This window comes from Cajanus cajan, chromosome 9 (assembly GCF_000230855.2).
Source record: "Cajanus cajan strain Asha chromosome 9, NIPB_CcT2T_4, whole genome shotgun sequence".
Lineage (NCBI taxonomy): Eukaryota > Viridiplantae > Streptophyta > Magnoliopsida > Fabales > Fabaceae > Cajanus > Cajanus cajan.
Window position 1 is genome coordinate 6,643,342 of NC_138525.1, and position 15,357 is coordinate 6,658,698.

A 15,357-nucleotide genomic window follows, 5' to 3' on the forward strand; every position below is an offset into this window, starting at 1 on the left:
TTGGATCATTGAATTTTTAATTCAGACAGTAAATTATTAATTGAAATAGTTCTAAGAGTTACTTTTAAAGAAAATGAACAATTTAAATTGAGATATAAATTATATTTAAAAAGATAATTTGTAAATGAAAACTTGAGGATCTTATCGTCCATAATAAATCTCAATACCTAAAAATATTAATCATGCCACCGGATATGTTTAAAAAAAATGGATTAAACACATATTTTAGACTAAACTTTAATCCATGTCTAGAATAAGACACTGTAGAGAAGGTGGAAAAACATAGAAAACTACTTATGATTAATATTTTCTTTTTGCCCAAAAGGTCTTTTTTCTTCCCACCCTTTTTCTTTATTCCTCATGCATTATGCATATGATAATATTATTTTCTCATCACTTTCACTCAAGAGATACGTTCATGTGGTTACTACTAGTCAACAAAGACCACTATTCACTAAGTAGGCTAAGTAGAATCGAAGCAGTTCAAGTGATGGATGCAAGAGTTAATCACCTTACAGGCAAACCCCTTAATTTGTTAACACAAAAATGTTAACAAATTAAGGTAGCTTCCGTTTGATTGCTTGCAACTCCACTATCACATCTTTTATGTCCATTCGCTGATTGGGCAATTCTGCGGCACATGCAACTCCAATCCTAGCAAAGGACACCAAACACTCCCCAATGGTTCTTTCCATGACCCTTGTTCCCTCTTCAGCACTGGACACAAGCAAACGTGAATCTACTATCTCTATAATTCTATCTGGAATTGCATTCTCACAGAATTTGTGTAGGCTTAGACCCTCACCAAACATGTTATCCGTTGGTTTCTTTCCGGTCAGCATCTCCAACACAAGAATTCCGTAGCTGTAGATATCTCCTTTTGCTGATACATGCACACCCGCTCCATACTCTGTTCCAACAAACAACAATTTTGACAAAAATGAAGGATAATTCCAATAACCACATACTGATTATATGCAAATTGTTTTAGAGTTTAATCAAATCATACTAATATATGTAACTTTTGTATATTGTCATTCAATCAAAAATTGTCAATGCATAATAAGATTGATGAATTCTATAAAAGTTACTTTCAAAATCATATTTGGTGAGTTTTTTTAGTTAGTTGACTCTAAAAAATGTCGTTAGACTCACTATAATTTTATTAGAATAAATTTGAATGGGACAGTTATTAAGATCAAGGTTCAAAGTATTGAATCTAAAGACTTTTGCTTTTTTACAATTTGACATTAGTCAATAATAAACTATGACAACAATGATCCTATCTAATCTAAATAGCAATAATTTATCTCTAATAAAACTCGATGTCAACTAGATTATGCCGTTGTTGCCACAAGGTAATTCAATAGCATAGGTAAAATAGTTAAAGGAAAGATAGTACTTCACCTGGGGGAACATATCCAATGGTTCCTCTAATTGCATACGAACTAGTCTGATCTCTGCTGGAATGTCCCGTGACTACATTAAGAAGCCTTGCTAACCCAAAATCTCCCAAGTGGGCAACAATGTCATCATCAAGAAGAACATTGCTTGGCTTAATATCACAGTGAACAACAGCTTGCTCAGAACCACGATGAAGATAATCCAATGCATTAGCAACATCAAGAGCAATATTTATCCTCTGTTGAAGGTTGAGATTGAAGTTTCTAGACTCAAGCTCTTCGTCGCTGTGCAGCAAACTTTCTAGGCTCCCCTCAGGCATGAATTCTAAAACTATAGCCTTGAAATCATCCCCATTATGATCAATACCTGTACAATAAGTCAGGATGTTGACAACATTTTGATGTCTGATCTTTCCCAGAGCCTTGCATTCAGCTGTGAAACTCTTTGATGCTCCACAAGTTTCAAGATTCAACACCTTTACCGCAACAGGTCTTTCAAAATGGAGAAGATATCCTTTGTATACAGAACCAAAGCTTCCAGCGCCTACTAAATTGGATGAACAAAATCCATTGGTTGCTTCATGCAGCTCTCCATAAGAAACCTTTATGTACATATTTTGCCGAGACTGTGATGAAGATAATGTTTGGGGCTTTTTCCTGAACAAACAGATGCTGATAAATATTATGAAAATGACCAAACCCCCTCCAACTCCAATTACAATGATGAGGATAAGTTTCTTTCTAAGAGACCACTTGTGTTTTATTGAGAGCAACCTAGAACATGTTGGGAGCTTCAGTTGTGGTATCCCTCCACAGAGATCCTTATTTCCAACGAGTGAGAAATTTTTGACATTACTAAAGACACCTCCTATAGGAACCTCACCGTAAAGATGGTTAAAAGACAGGTTCAATGTATTCAAATAAGTCAGATTTTGTAGTTCCCCAGGGATTGTGCTTGAGAAGTTGTTGTTAGAAAGGTCTAGGATTTCGAGGGATATTAAAGAGCCCAAGAATGAGGATATGCTTCCACTGAAGAAGTTTTTCTCCAGCACGAGCTCTGTTAATGCAGAACATGCACTAAGTTGTGGGGGAATTTCACCTGATAACTTGTTTTCGAATAGATATAATATGGATAGGTGCTTCAAGTTTCCAAACTCCAAAGGAATGGAGCCAGTGAAAGAGTTGTTGGATAAGTCAAGATTTATCAAACCTTCTAGATTGCCAAATGTTTGATTAGGGATATCACCACTCAAGTTGTTGTCAGAAACACCAAATGACTGCATGCGGGTGCAGTATTTGAGGCTTAATGGAATCCTTCCTTCAAGTTCATTGGTGTGCAGATAAAGTTCAGACAACATAGTAAGATTGCCAATGGCTATAGGAATATTACCAGAGAATTTGTTTCCTTGCAGGGCAAGTCTTACTAGATTTTTAAGCTTCCCAATTGAATCTGGAATAGTTCCTTCTAGGTAATTATCTATCATAATGAAGTTAGTTAAACTGATTAGCTGTCCAATTCCTTCAGGTATCATTCCAGATATTTGATTTATCCCCATACTAAGCCAAGTGAGATGGATAGAAAAATTGCCAATAAGATCTGGCAACACGCCACCAAATTCATTGCTCTCCAAAATAAGTATGTGCAATTCAGTGCAATTGGTTAATGAGGAAAGGAAGTCCAAATCCTGAGCTCTCCCACCTCCAAAACTATTATATGCAATGTTAAACCTCTTGAGTTTATTTAAGCTTCCCAAAGTGGGTGGAATTGGCCCATTAAAACCATTTGAGGATATATCAAACACTTGTAATCCGCTGATGTTGGATATTGAATATGGGAAAGTTCCATTGAAGTTGTTCCATCCAACCAAGAATACTCGAAGATTTGGAAAAGCAAGTTGCATATTTGATGGAAGAGTACCACCTAACTGGTTTTTCCCTAAAACAAAAATTTGAATATTCGAAAGGTTGTAGAGAGAATCAGGGACTACTCCTGACAAACTATTTAAACCAAGATTCAACTCTTTCAAATTTGATAACCGACCCAAAACATGAGGTATACTTCCTTCTAAATGATTTCTTGCAAGTGTGATATTTTGGAGGGATGAAAGATTCCCCAAGGTAGGTGGAATAGTTCCAACTAGATCATTAGCACCAAGAAGCAACTTAGTAAGCCGTGCCATAGATCCAATTCCAAACCATGATGGAACTTTTCCAGTGAGTTTATTGTACAACAAGTTAATTACCTCAAGATTAGAGCAGTTATTAAGATTAATGGGAATCTCACCATGGAGATTGTTGTGGCTCAAGTCAAGAACCTGCAATCTCTTTAGTCGACCAACTTGAGTGGGAATTTCACCATGCAAGTCGATGTTGGAAAGAATAAGCATTCTGAGGAAGGTTAGATTTGACAAGGATGGTCCAAGAGTACCACCCCAGTTTTGATTTTCCAAGTGCAAGACAGAAACTCTCACGTGGCGTTGACAGCATGTAACACCCTGCCACTCACAGAAATGCAAAGACTGGTTCCATGATGGAAGAGCATCAGGCATGCCATTGGTAAGCTTTTGCTTCAAAGCAAGTAAAGCCAGCTTATCACTCTCTGAATTCATCAAAGCAAGACCAAGTGTACATGGGATCATGTACACCATGGTTTGTGAAACAACAATGAGAAGAAACATGATTAGAGTTAGAGTTAGGGCCATTATTTTGCATAAAGTAGGATATGGGGTGGAATGATGAAATGACCTTCTTTTAAATCAGTATCCTCAAAATCATCTTTTCTGACCTTATCAGTTATCATCTCCTTGATGCACTTTCTCTTTTTTTATAAGAAAGCTATTTGATATTATTCCTTTTTGGTCTTCCAATAGAAGGGCGCGGTTTCTCACGTTACTTTTTTATTTCCCCATACACACCAGATCGGTTGTTACGTATTTCTTTCGTCAGAAAGTTTTTGTATGATCTTCTCAAAAGCTTAAGAAATGAAAGGAAATGAAAAAGAAAAAATAAAAAAGGGACCCGTTACATAACTTGCAAGTGTGTTGACGGAAATTTTCTCCTACGGTCAATGTCTGTCTATTTTTATTAAAGACAACGATTTTGCCATTTATTTTTGAAATGGAAAATATCAAATTATTTACCAAGTAAATTAAATAGAATTATGGTTCTTCAAATGTAATGTATAATTGTATAAATAATTAAAAGACGTATGAAGAAATGCTTTTATTTAACTCGTGCAAAATATCGATTTATAAGCTTCAAACAGCTATGCATATTCAATTTGTTACTCATAATTGTGCTTGTATCTGTTTTTAACTTTGAATACCAGAATGAAGGTGTGTTAGGGAGAGTTTTACTGTCTGATTTTACTTGGTTTGAACATACCTGTGGTATAACGACAAAAGAAGAAATAAAAGGTGTGACTTATTGGATGAAGTCTTTCGAGTTTCAATTCATTGAACAATATATGTATATTATATAGATAGTGACATCAAGTGTGGGAACAATTTGTCTTCAAAATTTTGAGCAAGTTCCCACCCAAACTTTGATTTCTCACACGCAAAATAGAGCACGATGGCAGAGTCAGAAACTACATCGATGGAGAGAATGGTGGAATACCCCTGTGAGTTTTAATTAGTGGAATGGACCACGGGTTGGGATGAATCACACAATTTCCATCAGTCATTATAATTATAAATATCAGTAATAATGTTTACACTCAAAATTAAGTTCGAGGTTAAATAATTTGGGTGCACAGTAACTAAACACTTTTCATACAGAAGAACGAGACATCAAATTATTTTTAATAAAAGATAATACAATTAATTCTGACCAAGTCTTTCGCATCATCTTATTCAATTTTGTGGACATATGTAATTGAATTGACAACGAAATAGAATTTAATTTCTAGTAAGACTTGGTACACCCTCGAGTTGTAAAACAATTGGCTGCAAGTGGTTTAAAAAACAAGTGAACCTATAATGAACCTATAAAGTGTAACCATCGACAAATTTTAAAAGCATGACTTGTTATTAAAAGTTTTATACAATGAGAACACATAAAACTATTTGATACTTTTTCTCCGGTTAATGAAACATTACATCAATCTTTGTTTGAAATTCATTTCCATGGATCAGTGTCATACATCTGCCTTCCTGCAAGGGGCAATTTGATTCTTGACTGCGTTGGACTTTCTAGTTTGCGTAGTGCAGTTCATTCAATTACTCAACGTAATATGTTCGTCATAACATCATATATAATTAAATTATAAAATTAAAATACATTTTAAAATAAACAATACAAATATTATATCATGATATGTAAAATTTTATTTATTAAATTAAAAGTCTTTTTATTAATTTAAATCTGTCAAAAAAGTATAAATTTTGAAAAAACAAGACCAATGAATTTGAGGGGAGGAGATGGGCGAAGGGTGGATTGGCAAAGAATGGTAAAAAAAAACATCCGTGGTTAATAGAGGTGAAAGAGGTGAAAAGAGTGGATTTAAGAAAATTTATGGGAGCTTCACATGCATTATACTTCACTTCAAAAATGGGGGATTTTAGTGAATTTTGGTGTAAAAGACTTTAATACCCTCCTCAAAAATAAATCATAATTGATTATGGTAAGTTATATTTCATTATGAACAACTATTTTGTATATCATATTTAAAGATGTTGTGTATGATATTTGAATATGGTCACCTATTCAAATACTATTTGAATATTTTCACCATATTACAATATGCTATAGTTGTATTGTATTATGTGTATAAAAAATAGACCAAAAAGGTTTTCCATATTCTAATAAACTACTACTCTAATGCATTATGCATATAAAAAAAAGTATCAACAAACATTAATGTATGAAAGGATAAAATGGTTATTATTATTATTATTATTATTATTATTATTATTATTATTATTATTATTATTATTATTATTATTATTATTATTATTATATATTCACATAAAAACCTAACTTCATAAAATAAAATTTTAAAATACTAAATTATTTATATTTTTCACTTAATTTCATTCTACCAATCAACTATAAATTTCACTCTATTTCTTACCTTTTCTATCAAATTAATTTTCACCTATTTCATTCTACTCCCTCCAATTTCTCACCCTCTACCAAACAGAGGGTGAGTGACATTAAGTATAATTATTAGGATAACCAAAAGTAGAAATTAAATTTATTCTTGAAATTTATCTTTATATATAAATTAGAATAATTTTATTAAGAATAATATTTTTAGGCCACTCTTTCATGAATGTTTTTATCTATTTTTTATGATTTGTTTGGGGAAGAAAAGAAAATGAGAATGAATATGTGAGAATTGATTTATTAAAAAATATGTAAGAAATAGTATGAATTATAGTGAAATTTGTAATAATTTGATAGAATAAAATTAGGTAATAAAATGATATTTTAAAATTATATTTTATATAATTGAATTTTCTTGTAAAAGCAAATAATATATACAATTATTATTTTACTTCTATCTTTATATTCATGTATAAAAGTGAGATTTTATATATATATATATATATATATATATATATATATATATATAAATAGTTATGTTTGTTGGTATAATCAATTATGCTACTTAGATTGTTTTAGATGCATCGAGTTGCATAATGCATTAGCTTACTAACATTTAAATATGGTAATTGATGTTATCTTATCTCGTTTTTATTCTACCGGTATAATATATCATCTTGTTAAGATATTCAAACATGAAGTTGAATAATGCATTACATTTAGGGATGGGTATATGGACCGGTCCGGCCCGTTTAAGGCCCAGTCCGTAAAACCTGCGTTTTATACGGGCTAGATAAGTCCGGTCCGTAAAATAAATGAACTTATTTTTTAAGTCCGTATCCGACCCGCCAAAATCCGCGGATAACGGACCGGTCTGCGAGCCTAAATAATGGTTCAGAAAATAAATTTTAAAAAATAAAAATACATAAAATTAGAAAAAAAAATATTTTTTATTTATAAGCTAAATTTTATCATACTAAAATTTATCAATAGTTAAAATAGTTTAAAATACTAAATATTAAAATATTAAAATATTAAAATAAAAATAATTACAAATACTTAAATAATAGTACCAAATGTTCAATAATAAAAGCATCAAAATGTCATAAAAATAATTCAAATGACAAATAAATATCAACTAAGGCTTAAATATATTTTTAGTCCCTCAAATTTAAGATAAATTTATTTTTGGTCCCTCAAATTTAAAACTGTTGTGTCCCTGTAATTTTTAAAGATCTTGTTTTAGTCTCTTAGATCACCAATAACATATTTTAAAGTGACTAATTAAGACAGTTATGCGATATTAATCAGATTTAATGTGATATTTTCACAAATAGGGATACCGATAGATAGATTTTATGTAATAATGTTTGATAAATTTCTTAACAAAATTTGAATATAAAGACTAAAATAAGATTTTTTGAAATTACAGGGAATAAAAATAACAATTTTAAATTTGAGGGACCAAAAACAGATTTACCCTAAATTTAAGGGACTAAAAACATATTTAAGCCATCAACTAAACATAATTTTAATGTCATAATAATTTTAAAAAATTAAATACACAACTTAATATTAAAATCATAATATTTAAAAATATTAAATGTGAAGTCCGCGAACTAACCCGCGAACCCGCGAATTAAATTCGCTAAGTCCGCGGACTTAATGAGCCGAGCTAAAAAATTAGATATAATCATACGGATTTGAAAAAAACAGGTCCGTTATCCACAAAATTCGCAGACTTACAGACCGGTCCGCGGACCGAGGTCCATCTACCCACCACTAATTACATTACTAACAAATTCGAATACGGTAACTTATGCTACTTAAGCCCCTTTTTGTTCTACCAGCATAATAATATAAACCAACCAGCAGCAGCATAGCCGCTCGTCGGATGCAGAAGTGACAACGCCAAAAGCCCACTGGATGGGAGGAACTAAAACAATGTTCAGGAGAGTTTGTCGTTTGTCATCGAGTATATTGATATAAAGAAACAAAAGAGACGATGAGGTTATATTTGTAATTATAGATGACTCATTCTCCAATTTGACGAGAATCCTCCCATGTGAGGGTATTACTGCAATAATAGAACCCATCGTATATTCCTCACAATTCACCATACAACACCTCAACCAAACACAATAGCTTTTGTTAAATCTTCTTTAATACATCTCCCTCCCCACAAATTCCTCTTAAATCACCCATCCTCCCCCAAACACAATATTAATGGGTTTTTTAAGAATTTTTCTTAACATTTTAGCATGTGTAAAGTAATGCTAAAATGTTGATCTAATTTTCAAAATAAAAATTTAGTAAGTAGCTGGTATTATCTTAAACTTTGAAAAGCAATTAATTTTGTGGAACACAGCATAACGAATAAAGATTCTAGACTTACAAATTACAAGAGACAACCTAAAATTTCGACGTTCGATTATTCACCTTGCATATAAACTTTACATATAAACCAATGTTGATAGTTTGATTCACAAAAAACCCTACCGTGTATTCTCAGTTCTCAAAAATTTCATGTACTACCAGTCTAAATAGATGCTGCCAGAGTTTATTTGGCAATCATTACTAGAAACTTGCGAGGGTTTCGTCTGTAAATGGGAAAGGATATGGCAAGCATACCAACAAGCCTAAAAGCAAAACTGTTACTCCAATAGCAACATATTTCTCACCAGGATCAGTTATTTCCTCAGAGAGAGGAGCAATTGGACCTCTTTGCAAGAAGAATATGAGAACTACCCAATAGAAAGCTACATCATTAAGTAGTGACGAGAGTCCTAGCAACGCAATTGAAAATCCCGTGAAGCGTAATGAAGCCTGTGGATTGGACTTTGGTCAGTATCTTCACATAAAAGGAAACAAAGGAAGGGAACTACGTAATTAGTCAAATATTATTATGATATAGGCAAATCAAGTTTCACTCGTAAAAGTATTCTTGTTCAAAAATATTGCTAAATGTTATACCTTTCTTCCCCATAGGGCAAAAGAAATTCTCCCGCCATCAATCTCTCCGGCAGGAATGCTGTTGATGGCATTGATAAGGAGTCCAGCCCAAGCCCAAATCACAAGAGGGTTGACAGAAATCGCAGTTCCTTCCTTGAGAACGTTACCAAGAAGCAGCTTTGCTAAAAATGTAAATAAAAATGTCACCACATATTGATTTTTTAAATCAATAAGGCAGCAAATAAAAATATTCAGTAATATATATGGCAGTCATATTTAATTTGTTACTCCGTAACACTAACAACTAAATAAATGCTCATTTGAAATTATTTTGATAAAACTTATAAATGAATGCATCTAAATTTCTTTACGCTTACTAAAGTGTTATAACTTACCAATACCGCCAGCAAGAAATGACTCGTGAAACACAGAAGCATCAACAACCACACCAAGACCATCACTGGGAGGCAAGACAAAACCTAGAAGCAGAAGCAAAAGACCCAATGAATAGCCAGCTATCGGTCCAGCAGCTGCAACCTTGAGCAGATCTTCACGGTTGCGTACGATGTTTCTTATTCTCGTAATGGCACCAAAAGAGCCTATCTGCCACCAAATTACTCATAAGAATTTCGGTTTCTTGTATTAACAAGAGGAAAATTGACCAATATCCAAATTGTCCCTTTGAATCTTGACACCATACATAACATATTAAATTAGATAGCAAGAAAAGCACACTATAAGGCATAATTCTATTCCTAAAGTACCACAGCGGTATTAACTAATATTGGGCAATTCGTATGATTGCCAATTTTTTTGGATACCAGTGATAATCAAGCAATCCAGAAGAGAAAGACTTGACTTCATAGGAAAGCAACACAAGCAGTTCCCAAAGGACATACTTTAGGTCTTAATCTGGTTAACATCAATCACCGGTTGTATTGTACAAGGAGGAATGTTAGCGACAATTTCTCTAACACTCTTTATTATTGAGTGAAATTTAATGAAATTCATAAATTTTGTGAGACTCACATCTCATTTAATGAGTCTCTCTTCTAATTTAAGGGAGGACTCAATGAAATTTGTGATTTTCAACCAATAATAGAGAGTATTAGAAAGAGTCTTAGAGAGTTGTTATTAACATTTTTCTTGTGCAATACAAACATAGATGGAATGCTTTCTATTGAATAAACATGTTTAAACATGGCAACAACCTACAGCTAAGAGATACATTTGAATTGTTAGTTATAAAGAAAACATGTTTTATCCATTACTTCCAATTGTCATGTATCAACAATGATAAATAATTAACCAAAAATGAAGGAATGAATTAAAGCTCTATGCAAGTACACATCCTCCGAATTGCTCATCAGAATTGGAGCTCTTTTGTAATGCGTACTAGATGGAAAGCATGATACCCTCAATTATTATGTTCTTTAAGTAAAAGAAATAAAGAAGTATCTTTATAAAAAACATTGTAATAAAATATAAAGAATTCAAGCATACAACCTGCCAGCTAGGAACAAAGTATGGGACCCCAAGTTTAACTCCAGTGTTTTTGGCAGCTAAAAAGTGACCAAGTTCATGTACCCCGAGAATAAGTGCAGTAACAAGGGCTCCGGGGAGGCCATCCTTTAACAAGTTCAGATTGTCAAAAGTTGATCTGGAACATTAATAATATTAATTTCGTGAAACATCAAAATATGAAGCAAACTTGCTGATGTAGAATAATTATTCAAAGACATTTCAGAATATGCATCTTTTCACTGTAATCAAGTGCTAAAGCCTACTCACCAATCCAAACTTCGCATTAATTAGGACCTAAAATATATCCAAAAAACTAAGGTGCCATTTGATTTGAAAAAATATTCTGTTCTTTTTTCCACTTTTAAATACAAATTCTTTTATTGTTTTCACCCATACAAACTTTTGAAAACAAAATATAAAGTTAAAAACAAGTTAACATTTTTGTAATGAAAAGTGAAAACAAAAAGCATTTTCTTAAACCTAACAACCACTAAATTGCACTCTATAAGTGCATAACAAATTGAAGCATCTATGACATGAAACAATCAGCAGCCAGGAAAATGACAACAAAAATAAAGATTTATTCCTATGAAAGGCGGAAAAGAATTCATCAATAGTTAAAGTATTTTATGAGACCATCCTATTATGAATCATACAGCCTGGAAGATCAACATTTCTGTACCCAAACAATGTAATTTTGAAATTGTCCTGATCCTGAATATATTACTTGATCGAAGGAGTACAGAGAAACTAAAGCAGTATACAAAACAAAAATGCATGAAACAGTTGTGCGACACTATACTCTGGAATGAGATAACAGAGTGCGAAATGACAAATTAAGGCATAAGAAGAGCTCACAATAAATTGGATTGCAAAGCCGGAACATTGCGAAGCAGTAAGGTAAAAGCTGTAACCAGTCCAAAAGATCCAGCAGCAAACCACTCAGGTACAGCTGCAAAGACAAATAACACCATAAGTACAAATCAAGAGATTTTATAAAAATAAAATAAAATAAAAAAGCAGAACACATTTTGATCCATAAAGTTGCAGGAGCTAAACAAGTACCAGTTGTCTCTGGTTGTAAGGTTGTTCTTGGAACCACAACGGCCACTGGCTTATCATCCTCAGGATTTACTAAAAGGAAAAGCTTGTATTCATCCCCAAATTTATCCTATAACAATATTTATGCAGAAATATAGTTCAGACACTGATTTGAGCTGGAATCAAGCACAAATCCACTTAAACAAAGAAACAGAAAATGACTTACTTGCAATCTCTTAGCTATTTTATCATAACTTTTAGCAGCTTGCCCTCGTAAGTTCCCTTTGAACAATACTCCACCCTGGCAGAGAAGAAGGATCTATCCTTCATACAAAAAGACCTCTGTGCACATGCAAAAGGAAATATATAGAGACGATGCTCATACCTCGTAAGGATCTTGGCTAGTTACAAAAAAAGTATCAAAGCCAAAAACTTGGTTCTTAAGAATTTCAATTGTTTCCTTCGGAATTTTTATTGCTTCATCCAGTTGCTGAGGCTGTTTAAAACACAAAAATAACAGAAACACAAAAAAAATTAGAAGAGGAGAATGTGTCTTCTAAAGTAGGAAATACTGAACAAAATGCAATCACCTTCACACCTGGCAGAGGCGATCCACTGGCAACTTCTTGGCTATCCATATTCTGTTTTGATCATAAGCCCAAAGAATGAGACAAGAAAACTTTCATATAATGCTCGTAACTCCAAATGACACAATTTACTCCTTTTTTTTCTTATTTTTGATAACTTAAAATAAAATGGAGTCCATGATGGCATAGTTAAATGAATTATTAAGGAGATTTTATTGTGGCAAGTAACGGTTGATGTAGTCAGACTAGACAAACTAGGTCCCATTTTAAGGATTTAATTTAGACGAATTGCAAAGACATGGACTTATCAAGGATATATAGTTATGAATATTTTCCATGCACAAACAGTGACCAGGAGACTTTATATCAATTAGTTTACCGGCTCTTTCTACTGATTATTGCACAACTAGAGAAAGAAGTACACTTAATTGTAACTGAAAAAAGGCTCTCTTACATATTATGAGTATAATAAATAGGATGAAATCAGCTTCATAAGATAACTTCTTGAGTGCATTATGTCCATGAGTAACAGTCCTTTTAGCAGTGTTCAATAAGATATTAAACAGTGACAAAAAAAGATTTGAACTTTGGCAACATATCTATTTCTGATTCAAATCTAAAAGGGAAGCTAAATAAGCCAAAGATCACCTGCTCATCATTTTGATCCTTATTTTCATCACTAAACTTGTTTAGTTGTCCGGCATCTACAGGCAGAGGGTTAGTTTGCTCAGACGAATCCTCCAAAGGTTGTGCTTCTCCATTATTATCTGCTTTCTCCTAAGTGAATTTAAAATTGCACATTGTCAAGGGAAAGTAAGAGAAGTTGAAAAGGTCAACATTTTGTGTTAATAAAAGGAAAAAATGTTGATTACAAATTTGCTAAATCATCCGCATTCAAGTAAATGATCCATAATTTCACTAAAAATACTTAAAAGAGATTAATAGTTGGCTATGGCCTTGCATAGAGTCGTGCCTTTTTCTAATCTAAACTTTTCTTTACCAATAAAAAAAATTCCAAATGACAACTTTTGTATTTTTGACCCCAACTGGAATGTACTCCATCTATTTCAACGTATCAATTGTTTTAGAGGCAAGAAATTTGTTCATTGGATTTGATTTTGGTCTGAAACTCTCGATACCTGAATCCATCCGTGTTGACCTATTTAAGGAGGCAAGCTCTCCCAATGCCTATTTTATCCTTTTCTCTTGGTATTTTCATTAAGTGGAATTAAGAGAGCATTAATGGAACGGAAGGGAAGTTTAGTCAAATGTAGTTAAATTTCCACAAAATTAAGGATATTTTAATGACATTTCCAATCCAGAAAACAACCTTCAATGACTAATATATTGGGGATTAATTTAAAAGAGATACACTCTTTTGAACATACATTATTTTATATTGGTTAAAATTTATTGGACATTAAAAAAAAATTGTGGATTCCATAACTTATTTAATAAATCTCTCATAAGTTTTTAGTTTTCAATAAAATTTAACCAATAATAATAAAGGGTGTGTTAAAGAACATGGTGTTAACTATTTTAATTTAATTCCTACTTGTACTTCTCCTTCACACGTCATTAGGGAGTTGACTCCTTAAACTAGCCAGGTGCCACAAGCTTAGCAGACGAGTTATATCAGACATTCACACCAAATAGTATTGTAATCAAGGTCCACCTTTCCAATCCAAATTGCACTGATTAAGAAAATAAAAAGCTATGATTATATTAAAAAGACAAGTATAATTTAATCTTTTGAGGTAATTGAATGCATTTAATAAACTAATTTAAATACTAGTTAAGCATTGTCTTAATATCTTCCCTTAGCAGACCCGATAAAATAACCATGCAAGAATCTCTAATTCTAACAATTTTGCAAGCTTTAATTCAAGTCAAAAGTCTTCATCACATGAAACTCCAATTTGAGGATCTTAATGTCAGTTAAAGAGAATAAGCTGATTACTAAAGAAATATTCAACATCTATAAAATAAAAATAAATAAATAAATAAATAAAAACCGAAACAGATATAGTAGCAAACTGAAAGTACCTTCTCGTCGCTATCGTTATGTGGCTCAGTAACGCTGCATGCAATCCCTCTCCTCCGGCTTGATCTATTCCAGTTCAAAATCGTATCGGCATTTGAAGCCAAATCAGTAACAATCGGAAAACGAAGCGGATTCCGCTAGAACGAAAAAGAAACTCGTACCTCGGGTTCCGAATCAACTCTAACGAACTCCAACGACAGCGCGAATGACGAAAACCGTGGGAGTGAAGCAAGCGGAGATCAAACTCAAAGCAAGAGGTGCAGCGCGACAGAGGAACAAGGAGATTCCCGCGAAAAGCTGAAGGTGCTGCTAAGGAGAGATTCATGGTTCCGTTTGGAGCGAGCGGTGCCTCTAATTGAGATGAAACCCTAGCGCCATTGAGATGAGTGAAGGATTGAAGAACAAAGAAGCAGTGGCAGAGAGAAGAACCATTTATCCGCTATTTATTTTCTTAAATACCCGCGCAACGATATTTCCTACAGTTTCTCGGACGAATATAGAGCGGGCAAACTCTCCAAGTCCAATCAGAATTTGCCACGTAAGTGGATTAAACGACTAGATAGAATTCCTTCTCTTTTTTGTCTCTGGGTTTTTTTATTTCCTTCCTACATTTTAGATTTTTTTTTTTTTACTTATTGGACTTTGCAACATGCAGGATAGACAATTAGTTAGGCATACATATATCTTAAGAATTTTTTGGAACACATTTTTACAGTTTTTTGTGTTTAAATTAAATTCCATACAATTTTTATTAAAC

The 15,357-nt window shown here is 32.9% G+C and overlaps 2 protein-coding genes across 3 annotated transcripts; both read right to left on the bottom strand.

Moving 5' to 3' along the window:
* On the bottom strand, window positions 1–4,585 carry LOC109813892 (uncharacterized). Of its 2 annotated transcripts, XM_020378174.3 has the most exons (3): window positions 1,408–4,585; window positions 806–910; window positions 1–717 (listed from the first exon to the last, which is right to left on the bottom strand). In XM_020378174.3, exons 1-3 carry the CDS (start codon window positions 4,103–4,105, stop codon window positions 605–607), a joined length of 2,916 nt encoding a protein of 971 aa, XP_020233763.2. In that variant the 5' UTR covers window positions 4,106–4,585; the 3' UTR covers window positions 1–604. The 2 variants fall into 2 exon arrangements, with proteins under 2 accessions (XP_020233763.2, XP_020233762.2); XM_020378173.3 differs by having other exon boundaries at window positions 5–910; window positions 1,408–4,583.
* A 4,273-nt stretch (window positions 4,586–8,858) lies between these two features.
* EGY2 (ethylene-dependent gravitropism-deficient and yellow-green-like 2) lies at window positions 8,859–15,059 on the bottom strand. The gene is made up of 12 exons (XM_083063398.1): window positions 14,762–15,059; window positions 14,603–14,666; window positions 13,205–13,333; window positions 12,560–12,610; window positions 12,355–12,465; window positions 12,196–12,270; window positions 11,994–12,099; window positions 11,787–11,880; window positions 10,911–11,064; window positions 9,800–10,007; window positions 9,426–9,586; window positions 8,859–9,278 (listed from the first exon to the last, which is right to left on the bottom strand). Exons 1-12 carry the CDS (start codon window positions 14,923–14,925, stop codon window positions 9,030–9,032), a joined length of 1,566 nt encoding a protein of 521 aa, XP_082919524.1. The 5' UTR covers window positions 14,926–15,059; the 3' UTR covers window positions 8,859–9,029.
* Window positions 15,060–15,357: the final 298 nt, after the last annotated feature.

Bases quoted from the DNA above. Each gene is read 5' to 3' on its own strand.
- LOC109813892 (XM_020378173.3), bottom strand. From the start codon at position 4,105: ATGGCCCTAACTCTAACTCTAATCATGTTTCTTCTCATTGTTGTTTCA. The intron at 911-1,407 runs GTGAAGTACTAT...TTGTTGGAACAG, and splicing joins CATTGGATATGTTCCCCCAG to AGTATGGAGCGGGTGTGCAT.
- EGY2 (XM_083063398.1), bottom strand. From the start codon at position 14,925: ATGAATCTCTCCTTAGCAGCACCTTCAGCTTTTCGCGGGAATCTCCTT. The intron at 14,667-14,761 runs GTACGAGTTTCT...GAACTGGAATAG, and splicing joins GAGTTGATTCGGAACCCGAG to ATCAAGCCGGAGGAGAGGGA. The intron at 12,611-13,204 runs GTGATCTTTGGC...TGATCAAAACAG, and splicing joins AGGATCAAAATGATGAGCAG to AATATGGATAGCCAAGAAGT.